The sequence below is a fragment of the Polypterus senegalus genome, chromosome 15, assembly GCF_016835505.1.
Source record: "Polypterus senegalus isolate Bchr_013 chromosome 15, ASM1683550v1, whole genome shotgun sequence".
Taxonomy (NCBI): Eukaryota; Metazoa; Chordata; class Cladistia; order Polypteriformes; family Polypteridae; genus Polypterus; species Polypterus senegalus.
This window is the reverse complement of record NC_053168.1, coordinates 47286444-47303388: the sequence shown is the minus strand read 5'-3', so window position 1 is coordinate 47303388 and position 16945 is coordinate 47286444. Positions and strand designations below refer to the sequence as shown.

At 41.5% G+C, this 16945-nt stretch overlaps 1 protein-coding gene across 6 annotated transcripts in view; it reads left to right on the top strand.

Moving 5' to 3' along the window:
• Positions 1 to 16945, top strand: part of chn2 (chimerin 2) — a 517847-nt gene that overhangs the window by 370817 nt on the left and 130085 nt on the right. For all 6 annotated transcript variants that reach the window (XM_039736389.1, XM_039736390.1, XM_039736388.1 and 3 more), the window contains one exon: positions 1967 to 2080. In XM_039736389.1, coding sequence (XP_039592323.1) covers positions 1967 to 2080 — 114 coding nt within the window. The remainder of the gene's footprint in view (positions 1 to 1966; positions 2081 to 16945) is intronic.

Below are 16945 nucleotides of genomic sequence, written 5' to 3'. Positions count from 1 at the left end.
CTTCTGTTGCTCTGAGGGGGCACCCCTGATGTTCCAGCAAATCACCACAGTATCTCTCACACTTCAGGGTACCTTTTACACAGATGGGGTATACTTTCTTTGGTAGAATCCACAGTTGGTACAGTTAGAGCTGCAGGTACCAGCATGTGGTGTCCTTTTAAAATATAAACATATTTCAGACCCCCATATTTCCTTGCACTTTCTAGCCCTGGTAAGCCTTTACTAGCTGTGTGGCCTAAAACTGCTTATATCCTTCAGTAAGCGTAACCTAAACCATATTTGTCACAGAAATACATTCACTGTCAAAACTCCCCTAAAGTCCATTTAAGTGCAGCCAGCTGTTCACCTTAGCAGGAGTACTCCTCGTAATTCCTTTTGTTCTTGTAATATTGCTATATGTTTTATGTTTACAAAGTGCACATTTTCCAATTGAACTGTTGTGAATTGTTTGAAAGTAGCAAACTTTGTAGTGATCTGCTTCTTATATCCTGTCTGTAAGTCTGAATGTAAAAGAAGTGACTTGGCACCCACAAAGCTAACATAAGCAAGATGATGATCTGATCTTTAAACCATTGACGTTTACACATTTGTTTGGAAATATAATGTATTAATAGAAGAAACAAACAAAAATAAGGAGTTGAGGCATCAATGGCAAACCTCATATAATTGGAAGAAGAGAGAGGCAAAGTTTAGAACAAAACAGTGGCTTTTTGCTCTCAGATACAAGTCCATTCATTGACTAAACAGGCTTTGTGGTGGCAGCCCTATCTTCCGGAAGATGTGGGTCCAAATCACCAGCGCTGGAGGTCATGTCACAATTCTTCAGTTCTGAGGACAAAGAGACAGGAGAGGCAGTAAATGACAGTGCCAGGCCATGGCCTGGGGTGGAATTACCAGCAGATGGGCCCTCTATTTGTCTCCTAATCGCACAAGTGTGTCAAGTAACACAATGCCATGCGATATTAACAGCATGTTAAATCAGTGAAGGTTTTAGTACATTTAGGGCCACAGCTAAAGCAAGCATTGGGGCAAATTGGCATAATACATGTTACAGTCCAAGTCACAGACATGGAGAGTGAGTGGGATATCAACACAGGCGTCACACTGAGTCCATGACTCAGAAACAGTGAGATTCTGTGTGGATCAGAGGCTTTTCTGCTCTTTCATTGCACTTCATTTTTCTTTGGTTTCTGAGTTTGACTTTAAATGAGCCTGCAGTTTCTATTTTTGTTTCTACAAGATTTAATAAATCTGTGTCTTAATGGAGAATGTTTCTTTGCTGAACTGAATCCTGCAAAAACATGTTCTAATCATTTTAAAATGAAGTTCGTTTCCAATACATTTCTGTGGTGGTAGATAAGCCACGTATTTATGGTCAGTTGCACTTGAGTAACAGCAGAATACTACTGAACCTGCAGCAGAGTAAATGTGCAAACCTGTCGAAACGTTTGTGTGAGGCTTTGGTAGGCTTCATACCTCAAGTTCATTCTAAATTCAATAAATGAGTGCTGGAACAGGAAAACCAGGAGTCGGACTAACAGAGGGGCTCATTTGTAATCAAGCATTAGCCCCTGATTAGATGACTGGTAACAGTGAAATGTGCCTCAATGCTGAGGAGAGTAGCTCTGAAGTGGATGGATAGAATTACGGGTGTGACGTCTGCTGTTTACAAGTGGAGAGCTAAAGCGGCGGTGTGCCTTGGAGTTTGCCCCAGTGTCACTAGTGGAGCTCCTGATTTTCCCCATCAACTATCCCAGAAGACACTTCACTATTTCTTCCTCCTACACCCTTTCAGCAGTGCACACTCAACTGATTCATGATGCCTAATTATAAAGTCTAAATAGACAAATTCTTCAACAAGACCAATTTTATGTGCTAAATAAGTCTTGATTTGCTTTAGACTCTTCCTTACTAAGAGGTGCCTGGAATTGATTTTCAGTTCTTTCTTCCTTCTCTTTCTCCTCAGGTTTCATGGGATGATTTCTCGAGAGGAGGTTGATGACCTTTTTGGAGGGGTCGAAGGCGCGTACCTGATCAGGGAGAGTCAGCGCCAGCCTGGGTCATACACGTTGGCTCTCAGGTGATTTTCTTTTTTTTTAAAGTCATCTTGATGGATGCTGCAGGAAATTCCATTCTAACCACTGTTCACCTTCTAAAACAAAAAAGACATATACAAAGAAATTAAGCAATCTGCATTATGACAGGAGGCCATATTAGAGAAAGATAAATGTGAGGAAACACAGAGAAATGTTGACTATGGTATTTAAAAGGTAATAATTATGCAGCCTAACAGAATTAATCATGCAGCAGAGGCTCCGATTGATACCTGTTTTTGAAAACTCTTTCAGACTAATGTGAGGTCAGCTGTTTACTGTGAATGTGCGTGATGGCCTTTCGCAGTGTCTTCAGAAATTTTGATCAAACTCAGAGGTTACTGCCTTTCTTGTCTCATTGGCTGACACCTCATAGCATTTCACTCAGCTCAGTTTCCCTGGGCATTTCCCAGAACTGAATGTGTTGGTGCTTACTGCTTGGTGCTGACCAACGGCCACTCGTTTTTCCTTGCTGGATACACTGCTAGGTGTGAAAGGCTGCATTTTTGTTTTCAGAGACGTAAACTACATTAGACTTCGGTCTGTTACCCTATAACTCAGTGAACCCGAGAGAGTTGTATGCTGCTATGCAGGACTCCCACATTAAGTCAATAGCCAGAGTGGTTAAATGTCTAAGAAGGAAAACTTGCTGGGGATGATGGAGTCTGGGAAGAGGAGCATTACCCTGTGTGATTCCTTAGCAGAGACACGCCCTCTTGGTCTTTGTACTGTTATCAGTCTTCATTGTTCTAAGGTGGACGTTTCACTTTTTCTTTACTAATGGTGTTTCAAACCCATATGTTTGTAAGGAAGGTTACTTTTCCCCAGTCCGTTTCATTCATCAGACCTCTTCAGACACTTCTGAGCTGGCCCAATGCCAGTGCAAACATGTGTATGAGTGGACCCTGCGATGTCCTTGTGCCCAGTGCTGCCAGTATACACTCAGGCCTCCCCATCCCTAAATTGGATTAAGTAAGATTGAGCGTACAAGTAGTAGTAGCTGTGGTCCATTGTGACCAGTGGTGGGTAACCTCAGCCTTGACGGCCAGGCAGTGAGAAAAGGAGGTGTGGTGAAGTGATGCCTGTCAGAGAAATAGCAGATTTAGAAACATTCAAGAGAGTGGCAGGTGATATTGAATTACCGCACCAGCTGATTTCAATTACGATTGTCTGAGATGTTTCCACCTGCCATTTGTCACATACAGTACTTCCATCTGTGCTCACTTTTTATGTAGTCTGTCTTTCTAGTCTGTTTATGAGTTTCTATATTAGATAAATTAGTAGTGTGAAGAGTGAGTTCTTTATGAAAAATAAAACCATACAAGCAATGAATACATATTGGGAGCCACACCAGTGAAGAAAGAAATAAACAGAAACTAATACCATGTTGCCTCCCATTTCTAGAAGGTGGGGTGCTATGTCTGCCAATAGAAAGAGCAGTGCCACTCTCGATGTTCGCCTCCTGCTCAGCTGTCACTCCTTCTTCACTACCTCCCTACCATTCGATCCCTTGTCCTAACTTTCCTCCCAACTCAAAGGTGAAACAGGGGCAGATCATAGGGTTACTTTTAACAAATCTGAATTTTGTTTTGTTTTGTTTCCATAAATATTGTGTGGGCTGAGAACTTATCCCAACAAAATCAGGTGCATGGAAGGATGGGGCGCCAGTCGTTCATTGGGTGCACTTGGCAGTCAAACTGATATGCAAGTTTATGGCGTGTGAGCAGAAGAACATGAATACCGGAGGATAATCTGCATTATCCCAGGGAGAATGCAGACCCACACAAGTTGTGACCAAGGCCAGTGTATTTGAGCTATGAAGCAGCAGTACTAACCACTACACCACCAGGCCATCCCACATACGGTATAGTTAATTTTTTTAAGATCGTTAAATAGCCTACCCTGGCAGACCTTGGCCCGAGGCAAGTATTAATCTTGAGTAAGGTGCCAGTCCACTGAAGACCCCAATGTAGAGCTGGAGATTAAAGCAAACTGCACATATTTAGGTTGGCAGAGACAATGACAGATCACCTTGATAAAACCCACACATACACAGAAAACCTGCAAACACCACACAGGACTCAAACCCCGTGTCTGGAGCCAGTGTAGCAGTAGTGCTAACCACTGTGCCACCCTAAACTACATATGATGAATGTTTTCAATATAAAATAAATTCAAATCCGTCTTTGTTAGCCTGCAGTCAAATACTGACAAAACAAGTTGAATTCAAGAAGCTAGGAGGAAAGCCAAGTTTCAAGCAATGAAATTCTAATCATATTACTATGTGGAATTTATAAATTATGAAGGAGTAAACAAGCTACAAGGAGCATTTTAAAGCAATTCTTTTCTCCGGTAAGAAGTGCAGAATAAATCATCACAGACCATTTCTTTCCTCTTATGCATAACAGCCGTGAAAGGCAGAACAAAAGACCTGCACACAAACGCTTGCCCATGGAAGCGCTAGACCACACATCTTGATTACTGCCAGTCAGGCGGTGGTAAAGTGCAGGTGGGCAGTTCCGCCATAACCCTGTTGAATTTCACACACTTACTCCAATGTAATCTGCTCTGCGTAGGAGGAGCAGATGACTTGACGTGCTGGCTGGCGCACACGTGTGAATTTCTCCTGTAATGGATTTGAGCTTTACCCTGCTTTCAGAGGTGGCACCAGCCGAAAGCTGCAAATGGAGATTATATTGAAAGGCAGGCAGCTCCTCTTTTCTTTTCACTTTCAATGTGTGAAGTTTCAGTTTGGTAGGTTTCATGTAAACAACATGTACTTAGAGATGTTTTTCTCACTACTAGAATGAAAATTAATCTACTGGAAAATCCTAACTAACTGTTGTTGGTTTTTTTTTGTCACTTTACCTTGGAAGTCATTTTAAAAGTGCTTGTTAAGTAAACAATTCTTTGTTAGAGTTACAGCAATCCTTGTAACACAATGCCCAATCCAAAGTGACTTACTGTATCTGTCTGAAAACTCACAATGTCAGGCAGCATGTATCACTCCCAACATTTAGACCCTGGGATCTTCTCATGTTCTCATTATAGCCATATAAGTCACATCCTACAGTTCAGTGACATGCTGTTAGGCCACTTGGTCACTTTAAATTGCTCCATTGTGACTGAATGTGAATCCTGTGATTCACTGTTGTGTCTTTCAGGATTGGTTCCTGTGCACATTTCCCAGGATCCTGAATTGACAAAGCAGGTCTCAGAAGGGGTGATTTTAAAACTATTTACTTAAATGCATATATAATTTAGTGAATATATACTGATTCATGTACTAGATGTACATTCATTCAGTCAACAGTCTTTAATTTGAAACCTATCTTTACAAGCCCAGCATGTCTGGGTGACACTGCTTGTCTTGGAGCCAGTGCAAGTGGGATACCAGGACCACCTTATACTGTATACAGATAACCAGTCTACATAACTCACTCACTTGGTTAAAATGCAGGGACCTGTAAGGAGGCTTGAGCCTACCTTGGCAGCATTGGGAGCCCAGCAGGAGCCAGTCCCGAACAAGTTTGCCAGTCCATTGCAGGGCCCATTCACACACACACACACACTCAAATTGAGGCCAATTACAAGTCAGCAATTAACCTCTACGCACATCTGTCAGGGTGTGAGAGGACACGACAGGCACAAGGAGTACATGTAGACTCTACATGGGCAATGACTGGCCTGGGACTTTGGTCTTATGAGGCAGCAGAGCTAAACACTGTGCCAGCATGCTGACCAACCGATATACACTATGACACAGATAAATTCAAAATATTATATACAACTACAGTACATACCATATATACTTTTAAGTCTTGTTTTAATAATTAATGCTGCATGTCAGCCAATCTGGAATGGATGTAGAAGAAAATCAGGACTGTGTTTATCCACTGCAGAGGCAAGTCAAGTTTGTTGTGCTAACACACTGCCAGGAGTCACTGCTGTGGTTCTTTGGTGGTTTTCTCCTTTTCTCATTCCCTTTTGCTTGGTCTCATTCTCCTTCTTTCTCCATTTGTTTTCATCTCCATCCCATTCTGTTTGGGAGTCTTCTGTTCCTTCTGACTCATACCTGGGGGGCTCATTTTATAGTCGGACCAGTGGGTAAAGCCCTGGAGGAAATGGACTTGGTTGTCACATGGGAGTTGAATTTCGCTGCTAGGGAGAAGGCAGACATGTTCACTAAACACCCAAGCAGAAGTTCTGTGTCTTCTCATCTCCTTCTCCCCATAAAGGCTGTGTCAGCATCACTGTAATTGTTTCTCAAATAAGTTTTCACCTCCTACATTACATGCTTAACAAAAAAGGTAGCTGCAACCAGAGGTATTGATCTGGTTTGCTGGAAAACAAGCAAGGTGGAGTATGATCATGATCTGCTGTCCATTATTCCCACAAACTCCATTAAACAGACACACATCAGGCTTGCCATAAAAAACAATGATGACAAGAAAGCTTTGGATCACAGTGATGTCTGAAAATTTCTACTGCTATTGCAGGACACCAAGAACGTGTCAGTGGTACCTTTGTCAGTCATATAAACTAGTGAGTTTCATCATTAATCTTGGAGGCCATTTGTCAGTCTGGTTGATACAGCATGACACATGTTGGCTCTACTGGAGTGTCCATATTACATTGCTGGTGATGATGGCTACAGAATGGCTGTTACTAAGGTCGAGAGGAGCACTACACAAGGACGGTCTGGTTGTGGGACAATACTTTCCACCATCTTCAGTGATGTGGTGCCCTCAGCCTGGACTCAGTAATACAGGACTCCATTTGTGCTGTTCATTGCAATATCTGTGGCTCATTGTTTAACATCACCATCTGTGAATGTGTCATTCAGATGAATATGGTGGGCTACACCACACCATTGCTGCTGGCCATATTTATTATTTCCGCCAGTGATTCCTTTATGTATGCTGATGACACCCATAACACATGTTGTGAGTGACAGCAAATTTAAATTGAAGGAGGTCAAACAAAGTTGACCATACTGGAGAATGGAGGATTATTTTTAGGACAAAATATCTCAACTACTTTTGCACTAAGAAATGGTAGAAGATGCAGCAAAAAATCAAACTTGTGCTGTCCATCTTATGCTCACTTAGCAGCAGGCTGCCATCTTTAGAGACACTGTGGCGGCCAAAGGTGGTCTCCAAGAGGACAGCAATGACGCTGGCAGCATGTGTACACAACAGTGGTGGAGACTGGGTGTTGCAAAGCTTGTTCAGCTCTGGTGAATTTGCTGGGATGAAATCATGGAGCACAAGTTGTGAAAATCTGTTTATTCCATGGAAGTTAAATTGTACTTGCAAAACTTGAGCTGAAGACTCATAGAAGTGGCCTCTGTCTGCATTGTCCGTTGTGTTGCCTGTCACTGGCTCTTGTTATGCTCAAGCCTGGCACATAGACTGGCAGCAGGCTGTCTTCAGCAATGAGCCTCATTTATTTTTTGGGCTAGTGACCACCAGGTTTGTATCAAGAGATGATGTGCAGTCTCTGCTGGTGTAGAAGGTGGCAAAGTGGGCGCCAGTGTGTGATGGTCTGTCATTTGTGCCTGCCTGCCAGGGCAGTTTGGTCACATGACAGTGTATCTAGTTGACTGCAGTGTGTCATAAATCTCATGAAGGCAAGCCTGTCACCTACCATTTTCGAATAGGACAATGCACTGCCACTTAGCTGCCATCTTCCAGGAATGCCAGTGTGATATCAGCAGCTTTCCCTGCTGTCTCTACATGTATTATAGCATCTGATAGATATTTGTGGATGCAATCTTTGGTTTGTGCCACACCATCTGTGGTTGATCACTTCTCTCATTGCTTGGATATATAAAGAATGTACCACTGGACACCATTTTGTGTCCATGTGAGTCCATGCTAGGAGCATCCACGTGTATCTCGACCCAAAGCTATTGGCCCACATGAGTGGCCCCATCAACACATGGTCTTAGAGACGGTTCTGATTGTCATCCGTGCCACGTGTCTCAGTTTTTATTTAAAGTCAGTTCATGCTTTTCAGTATGACCTTTGTTGATTTTTGTTAAATTTGAATAATATCATTCACATAAACATCCAGATTCACATTTCGCCTAACATAGACATCTACACACTTAACCTTCCCCAAATCTTGTAAATGTCAGCTACTGAATGAGCTTCACTGTGACTTAAGCAGTTGCGTAGGCTACTTTTTAAATTTTGGACCAGGGCTGCGGTGGCAGTGTGGTGGCTGGATGTGCCTCCCTTACCATAAAGCATGCATGTGTGTACGTGTATATGTGTGTTTGCGAGTGTATGTGTACGTGCGTGTGCGCGTGTGTGTGCGTGCGTGCGTGTGTATATATGTGTGTGTGCGTGTTTGTCCACCCCAGGACTAGTTTTTGTCTCAAGGTGTGTATCAGTCAGCCCAGTGTGTGTGTGAGTGTACTGTCTTGTCTTGGGTGGGCTCTTGCCTTGCACTCCTAGCTGTTGGGCTAGACTTCAGTTTCTTTCAACTACATTCTAGAAAACACAGGTTCAAATTATGCATATATGGATATTTTGTGGCATTCATATTTCTGATAAACTAGAACTAAATATGACATCCATTTTTTCATTTACAAAGTGTTCATATGGCAGCAGAACAGTAGCATTTCTATTTTTGGTAATATTATTACTTCCTGATGGTTTCAGATTCATGGAGGTCGGTGCAGATAGTTGAGTGCATGAGTGGGCCCTGCCTGCTCTCCAGTACTCCAGTACAGTTCCAGCTGTCTGCTTGCAGTTGTTTCTGTGGCGTTTAAGTCATTATTGTCTCATGTGTATCTCTGGCTCCCCCTTGTGGTTTTACTTCACCCTATCCAAAGAATAATAGCTTCTCCTGCAAAATACCTCTACAGTAGTTGTTGATTTTCTATTCTGTACAAATATTAAATTAATTTTTCTTAGCCATGAGTGGAGTAGGAAATATCTGATCATAAGTGTTTTAATTTAATAAAATCCTCAGCAGTTCTTTCATGTGTATTTTAGCACACAAAGTCTAGTGGTCACATAACAGTCTTGGACCCATTTAATCTAATTCAGGATTGTTGGAGAAACCAAGCCTATCCTGCCAGCTTTGGGTGCAAGGCAGAAACCAGCGACGGACATGATGACAATCCAGTCACGAGCAGCAATGCCCTAACCTGCACCTCTTTCAAAATGTAGCACTAAAACCAGAATACCTAGAGGAAAAGTCTCATTAAAGCAGAGAGCAGAGAGAACAAGCTGACTGTACGCAAAGTTCAAACCCACGACACTATGTCCATGAAGCAGCAGCAGCGCCGCCTACCAGTGCTGCCCCACGTTCTACATATATTGGAGTTCAGATTGCCACGACAGTAGAAGCAACATCTTAGCGGATCTTAAAGAGCATTTAACATTGAAACTGAAAGTTGTTTTCCCATGATGAGTGTGTATAGCACACACAAGTCATAAGAGGTAAGGATAATAGAATGGCAGTGGCCCTCTTAGAACTGGCCATTGGAATGCAGTTTCTCTCTCATTGTGTAAGAATTACATTACTTGCCAATATCTTGTCGTTAGGTACTAAATAATACAGGGCATCCAAGACTGGAAGATTGACAGGGTTACCACACTGTTCTGAAGATTCTAGATGTGTTTCTTAAAATTTTTTCCTAATGACTCAGTTTTGCCCTCCTTTAGTGTCTTTGAGACTAATGTTGACAGTAATCCCCTTGACCCTCTTGAAGAATTGTTGACGACAGTCATAGTGGAACAATGTTGATTGCTTTAACTGTCTGCGGCAATCATTCGCAAAAACTCTTCACAAACCACACACAACCGTTTCCCATTAAATACAATGGTGAGTCACGGCCCTGTGTGACACTGAAAGCAGGTGGCCAGTAGTCCTAAAGTAACAGCAAATTGCAAACTGTAAAAGAATGACCAGGAAAATGGAAACTATTTTCATGTGCCATGGCAATAAATAGTTCTATAAAAGGCAGGAGTCAAAAGCTAAAGGAAGAACTTCAAACAACAATTGTCAAAAAAATCACATGCCAAAATGAATAATCAGGCTCAAGTGTATTAGCATTTCCATAACTCAGTATCAGTCCTCAGTAAAAGTTGAAAAAGTTACCTGCGATACCAATATGTAGAAACTCAAAATGACCAGCCACCCACTTAAATACAGTGACGCACAATCGTAAGGTGTCAGAGGACGACTGATCAGATGGTGGCAGTAAGTTGATGTTTCCTGCCTCCCTACTGACATCTCTTTATCTATTACCTTTTCAGTGCCTTCATTGTCTGGTCAATTTCTTTGTACATTCTTTGCGTCATTGACAAGCATTCTAGTCTACAAGATCAGCAACATGGCTGCAGCCTTGTCAAAACACAAAATACTGGGGCCTGCAAAGACAAAAGTAATAAAAACAAGGCATCACAATGAAGTCAACAAAATATCAGAGACAGTAATAAACCATTGTGTTCCAAAATATTTTTTCAAACTGAACACTCGCCCTTTTCTCCTACCCGTAAGTGACAAGAGAGCCCAGTCTGGTGCAGTCCCTCATACTGTATATACTGAGTCAGCAGAAGTGGGTTAGCAGGGACCCAGCATGCCTGTTTTAGGAGAGCATTAATGAATTCTAGATACGCTTTTCTGATTTAAGGTAGTATGAGGTGTCATTAAGTTATGATGGAGTGAGTTAGGATTGTTTCAATTAAGCAGGAGTACGACACCACAGTCCAGTTTTCATTCTCATTACATAATGTGGTCCATCTGCTATAACTGTTGGAGAATTTTAGATCCATGGCCATCGCCATCATCAGCAGTGTAACAGCTATTTTCTTAGTAACCCAAATGGCCCAAGTGTAGAACCTCCCCAAAGTCTGTGGAGAAATGAGATGGTGCATGATAACAACATCAACTGTTTGGATCTTTTCCTGGGTACGTTTTTTAAAATTCTAAATGAGATATTGTTACTGTGCAACCAGACTTTCATCTCTCACTCAAGCCTCTCTTCTTTTGACTTTTTTCATTTTGTCTTCTTTTGAGTTTAATTTTGTAATTTTTTTTTATTATTGAATATTGTTTTGTTTGTTGATTATTCTACATTTCTGTATGTTGATGATGAATTAATTTGTTCTTTATATTATGTACCTTGTCCTTTTTATGTTGAGCCTAGGGGGTGGGACCACCTAAACACCGCTGCTGTTGAATCGTCCTCAGGTCTATATAAGCCTGGAAAAGCTATAGGCCTAGTGCACTGACATTATTTTTTACTTGCGTGTTTCAGCTCTCATTTTAATTTTTGTCTATTGTAAATGTTTTTCAAGTTCTGTTCTTTTACCTTTTTGCTTTTGGTATAATGATTTCATTTTAGATAACAGAGGGGTTTATGTCACATAGGTTTGCCTTTTAGCAATAACCGTTTTAACTCATTTTTGCCTTTCAATATTTTTGAAAAAAAATCTTTACACATTGATGTGCATTGTTTGTTATTGTGGGCTAAGGCTTTTATATAGTGCCTTTCCCTCTCTTGAGATCATCATGAGATTGTTTTTAAAGTTTTAACCCTCTGTAATCTTGCTTATCAAGTTTGGGGTAAACCCTATTTTATGATTTTAGTGTTCAGTGGAGCTGTACTTTTGAATTTCATGGAAGCCCTGCAGATTTATAAGATAGATAGATAGATAGATAGATAGATAGTACTTTTATATGAATTATTTATAATTAGCTGAATTATGGCATGTTTTACACAGATTAACAAAGAATGTATTTGTCCAAGGACCATTCAAGAACCATTTCAATAATTTATGAAATCCAGGAAAGGAAAGATTATGGACAACTTGGAAAATAAATTTAAAAGACAATTCTATGACTGGTTGAGTTCAGGGGTCAGGCCTACTCTTGAGGAGGTGTTGAGTTGTGTTCTTTTGAGAAGAACTTCTTCTGCAAAAGCATTCACTGTTTGTGATCAATACATTTAAAATTCTCGTTCTCTCATTCACAGTGTAAATACATGCAAACAACCTTGATTTTGTACTAGACATTAAGCCCGTTACAATAATGGGCGCTAGAACAGTAGTACATAAATTAGTAGGAACAGTCTATATTAAATGGCAAGGGACCTTGTATGTGGCTGTAATATGCGTCACTGTATTGTGTGCCTTTAATTTTCTCTCACAGTAATACTGGTTTGTATTTCCGTAAAATGCCTGGAATTTTGTCGGACAGTAATACAGTGGAACCTCGGTGGAACCAAAGTAATTTCCCCATAGGATTGTATGTAAATACAATTAATGCGTTCCAGATCATATGAACTGTATGTAAATATATATTTTTTAAGATTTTAAGCACAAATATAGTTAATTATACCATTGAATGCACATAGTAATAGTAAACTAAATGAAAAAACATTGAATAACACTAAGAAAACCTTGAATAACAGAGAAAACTAACACTGCAAGAGTTCGCACTATAGCCTTACGTCCTGCTCGCTAAAAACACCTTTTTTTAATGAGTTTTAAGCACAGGGAAAAAAATGAACATTTGAAAAATCCGTAGTCTAATAAACAACCAAGAAAAGTAACATTGCAACAATGCACATGTGCGCCTGTGTGTGTGTTTCTGTCTCTGTCGCGGGTCTGCGTGCGTGTGTGTGCGTGTCTGTCCCCCATGCGGGTCTGCCTGTGTGTGTGTGAATGTGTCTCTCGCGCGGGCGTGCGTGCGTGTCTGTCTCTCGCGCGGGCCTGCATGTCTGTCTGTCTGTCTCTCGCGTGCACGCACCTGTGTGTGTGTCTCTCTCTCTCTCTCTCTGCACACACAGGGAATACACAGGAAGAGACTGAACACGTGCCATGTGGCCCCGCGCTTGCGCACTTCACCAGAAGACACACACACACGGACACCTGGACGCACACAGGAGTTTTATTAAAGAGGATTACACTTCACAAGTACAGAGTAGAGTATGGTTGATAATAAATGTGTTAACAGTGGGTGCTGATGCAAGTTAAAGGGCTGTTCGGTGGTCAGAATGCATATCAACAGGTGAGGATTGAATTGGCATTTTTGTCCTTTAAAGTCTAGTGTCTTATCCATTAGGCCCCATGTCCACCAGGGAGGCCATAATGTGCAGTGTACAGTCAATGAAGAGCATAGAAAAGTGACCTTACTGCCTAAAGCAGAACTAAAGAGTTCAGAATGTATAAGAAAGGCAAGATGAAAGGAACACAAAGGCAGAATAAATGCAAGGAGTAATTACAAAATTAACTAAGCAAAGAGAAGACCTGGGGCTACCTGTGGAGGTGCCTATTAGATTTGGTGGCTCCTCTCTTTCTTTGCTATGTCGGTACTTCACCTCTCTTCCTTTGTTTCGGTCTCTCTCTGGCTCTCTCCACTCCTGATTTCATCCTGAAGCTTTCTCAGCTCTCTTCCTGACTCTGTTGAGCTCCAACCGTGATGTGACTTTAAACTACTACCCTAGTCAGAACTAGTTTAGCAGACCCTCTAATGGCTCCTGGTGTCCACACACCAAGCACAAGCCCTCAGTTGACCTTATAGTGCTGGAGCTCCCAGGCAGTCCTGTTCATGGCATCAAGGCATCATGGGCACAACGTACTCATTAGTCTATAGCCTCACTTCTTTTCTCAAAAGAGGGTCAGGTATCTGCTACATCTGCCATCCTGTGGCATCAATGGCACCAGGTAAAAAACATGTTATTTGTTCACTCAGCTGCCCTTTGTTTAATATTACATTTTGTTTGAACACTTGAAAATATTCTGCATTCAGTAATTACTTCTATCAGGAAGAGCCAATGACTTTTTCATGATAGTGTATATGAGTATTATGAATGATAGGGATTGCTCTTGTAGGGTTCCCTACCACCCATAATAATGCCAAGGATGCCAAAGTAGCTAAATAAAAGCAGATATTAATCAGTAGTGGTGAACAAAAGGTGGGCAGATATTGTAAGCAGATAGAAGTAAATTGTCAAAGGCCTTTAGCCTCTGTGGACCCAACTTATATGGGTGCTTTGCTCTGTCGGCACACTGGGGCGGCTCACCTGCGGTTCTGCTTGAATTTATTGTTCCCCAAGCAGCAAATACCTTCTCACTTTATCTCCTGTCTCACTTTCTAGTATTCCAGCATCTCTTCATCCTGAGAGCTGGATTTGTCTTCATGACTCACCTCCAAACTCTACTAACTCTTAGTCCTTGGTGGGGATCAAAACCCTTCAACCCCACAAAAGAGTTACTTCCCAGAAATGATCTGCAAGGACAGGGACAGCCTTTAGAAATCCCAAGTCCTTCTTCTCAGTGTCCACTCTAGTGGTCCCAGTTACACCTGATCTCTGGAGAACCACCGATTATTTCAAGACTCAGGTGCAGGATCCTGCTCTCCATCAAATGTACTGAACTGGACCATTCTTTACCAGCTTTCTACTAGAGCAACTTCTTCTACCTTCTCTGGCCCTATTCATGATTGAGTACTTTTGTGTGGTGTCTTTCATCTGGACTGGCATGATGTAGCACATTCCCACCATTTCTCTCATCTTTTTAGTACTCTGCCTAACCTTGTTCATTACTTGTGTAGTGCCCTGTTTCCTACAGTTCACCTGACCACCCATAACTAGCAAACTATATATTTATAGTTACAAGATATTGAAATTTACTAATGAGGCAAACATTGAAAAAATCAGTTGACAGTATTCTGACAGATCTGGTCACTATAAATGTGTAAGGTGCTAAATGATTAGGTTCGGTGACACAGTCTTCTTATACAGACGGAAGTAATAAGTGAAGCCTATGATTACCCCATATGAGAACTCCACAGTAGGGCTGAAACAGTCTCAGATGGCATGTGTGGGGTTGTGGCGATGATAGTCCTGACCACTCTGCTCTCATTGTGTCCTCCAGTCCTCACATTCTGAATATGGGCACCTTTGCTTACCAGTAAGTCTAAACTGGCTCAGCATATTCAAGTGTGTCTCGTGAAGACTGCTATCCTGCCATGATAGGCTTTTAATAAGGAAGGAAATATGGACAATGCTAATAATATTACTAGAATTTAAAGATGTTATTTACTGTATTTATTTGGCTGATGCCTTTACCTAAAATGACTTAAAACATCTATGATACAATTGGTCACATTCTTTTTGCTGTTTTGCCAATTGGAGCACAAGCAGGTGAAGTGACTTGCTTGTGGTCACACTGTGTCAAAGGCAGGGTTTGAAACCAAAACCCCAGGATTTGACATCCAAAGCCTTAACCACCAGTCACATCCAGGGCAGAAATGAGCATAAATAAAATAGCTGTTGTTAGACTTCTAATTGAAATTAAAAAATTAATTTAAAGAAGTGCTAAACATATAAAGTAGTGCTACTTAAATTCTTGTGAAAAATAACCTGCAGACCTGGCTGAGAGGAAATCAAGTACAAGTTCAGTGGAAAATGCCACAAGGGGGCAGTAAAGTCCTGATAGTCAAGAGGCGATGCCAGTGTTACTGTGTGAGCTTGGCAGGTCGTGGCAACCCCATAGAGTTGGAGCAACCACTGAACATACCATCTGTGAGCCTATGCAGGGCCCTGTTTTTATGTAGCATATTTCTAAGTGCGCCTCTGTTTTTTTTTAAATTAAGCGATTTTTTTTCAATGTGCTAGAATGGTGGCTCAGTGGTTAGTACTGAGATCTCACCACTCCAGTAACTCTAGACGCTCCCTGTGTGAAGTTAGCATGGTTTCTTCTGCATATTTTTTTTCTTCAGGTTCTCAGGTTTCCTTCGACATCCCAAAGACATGCAGGTCAGGGTGACTGGCAACACTAAAGTGGCCCAGTGTGTGTGACAATGGGTGTGTCCCAAAGTGCTGGTCACGCACCCACACACACTCACAAAAAACACAAAAGCCTAACTTGTGTGTGTTTGGGGCGTGGGTATGAGCAGCAACACCTGGAAAAAGCCTATGCGGACATTTTGAGAACTTGCACACTGCCCAGCACTTTTACCCACAATGCTCAAAGCTGTTGAGAAATGCTAAATGAAACATTGTACTATGCTAGTTCTTTTTTATCAATTACATTAAACAGTCCTCATTTTGTACATTTACTTTTAGGACGGCAACTGTAAATGCCATAAACATTTTTCTGTTTGGTCAGGACAGGCACCACCATTAATGTGAATTAGACATTCACCTAGAACGCAGATCATAAGGAGGGACCTAGCCGCTTGGGTTAGCTACAGAACAATCAGTTGATACACTAATAAGTTTGGCCTAGGGCGCAAAATAACCGAGCACTAGCACTGTATGTGGCCTAACACATGTATAGTGAGACATCATTTTTTAGTAACAAGTAAAAGAGAGGTTGTCAGGACCACATTTTACGTAACTTGTGCAATGCAGCTCCTTAGGCTCTAGGCCACACTGCCACAGACAATTTGTTGATTTGTACATCAATATGTCATTCTTTACTTAGTAGAGTGCAGAGTAGTAGAAGTAGCAGTATTGTCACATGAACAGAGTACAGTAAAATGTGTAGTTGCAAGTCCGAATATCATGCAACTCATCACCAGTTTCCAGCATAACAGAGACATGTTTGCAGGGTCAAGACTAGTCTGACAGAGCCAGATATATAATACATGCGTCTGGAGATGACCATGAACGGATTTACCTGAAAAATGGATTGGAACAGGTAGATGGCTCACTGAGTGTCCCATTTCTAAACCACTCGAATGCCTCGTGAAGGCTGTGCACAAAGTAAGGGCAATGAGATTGAACTGCAAGGAGCAGCGGAGCTCTAGTCAACCAGGTACAGCAGAGAGCAAACTTCTGATTACGATGAACTGTCTGTAGATGAAAAATCTCCTAAAAA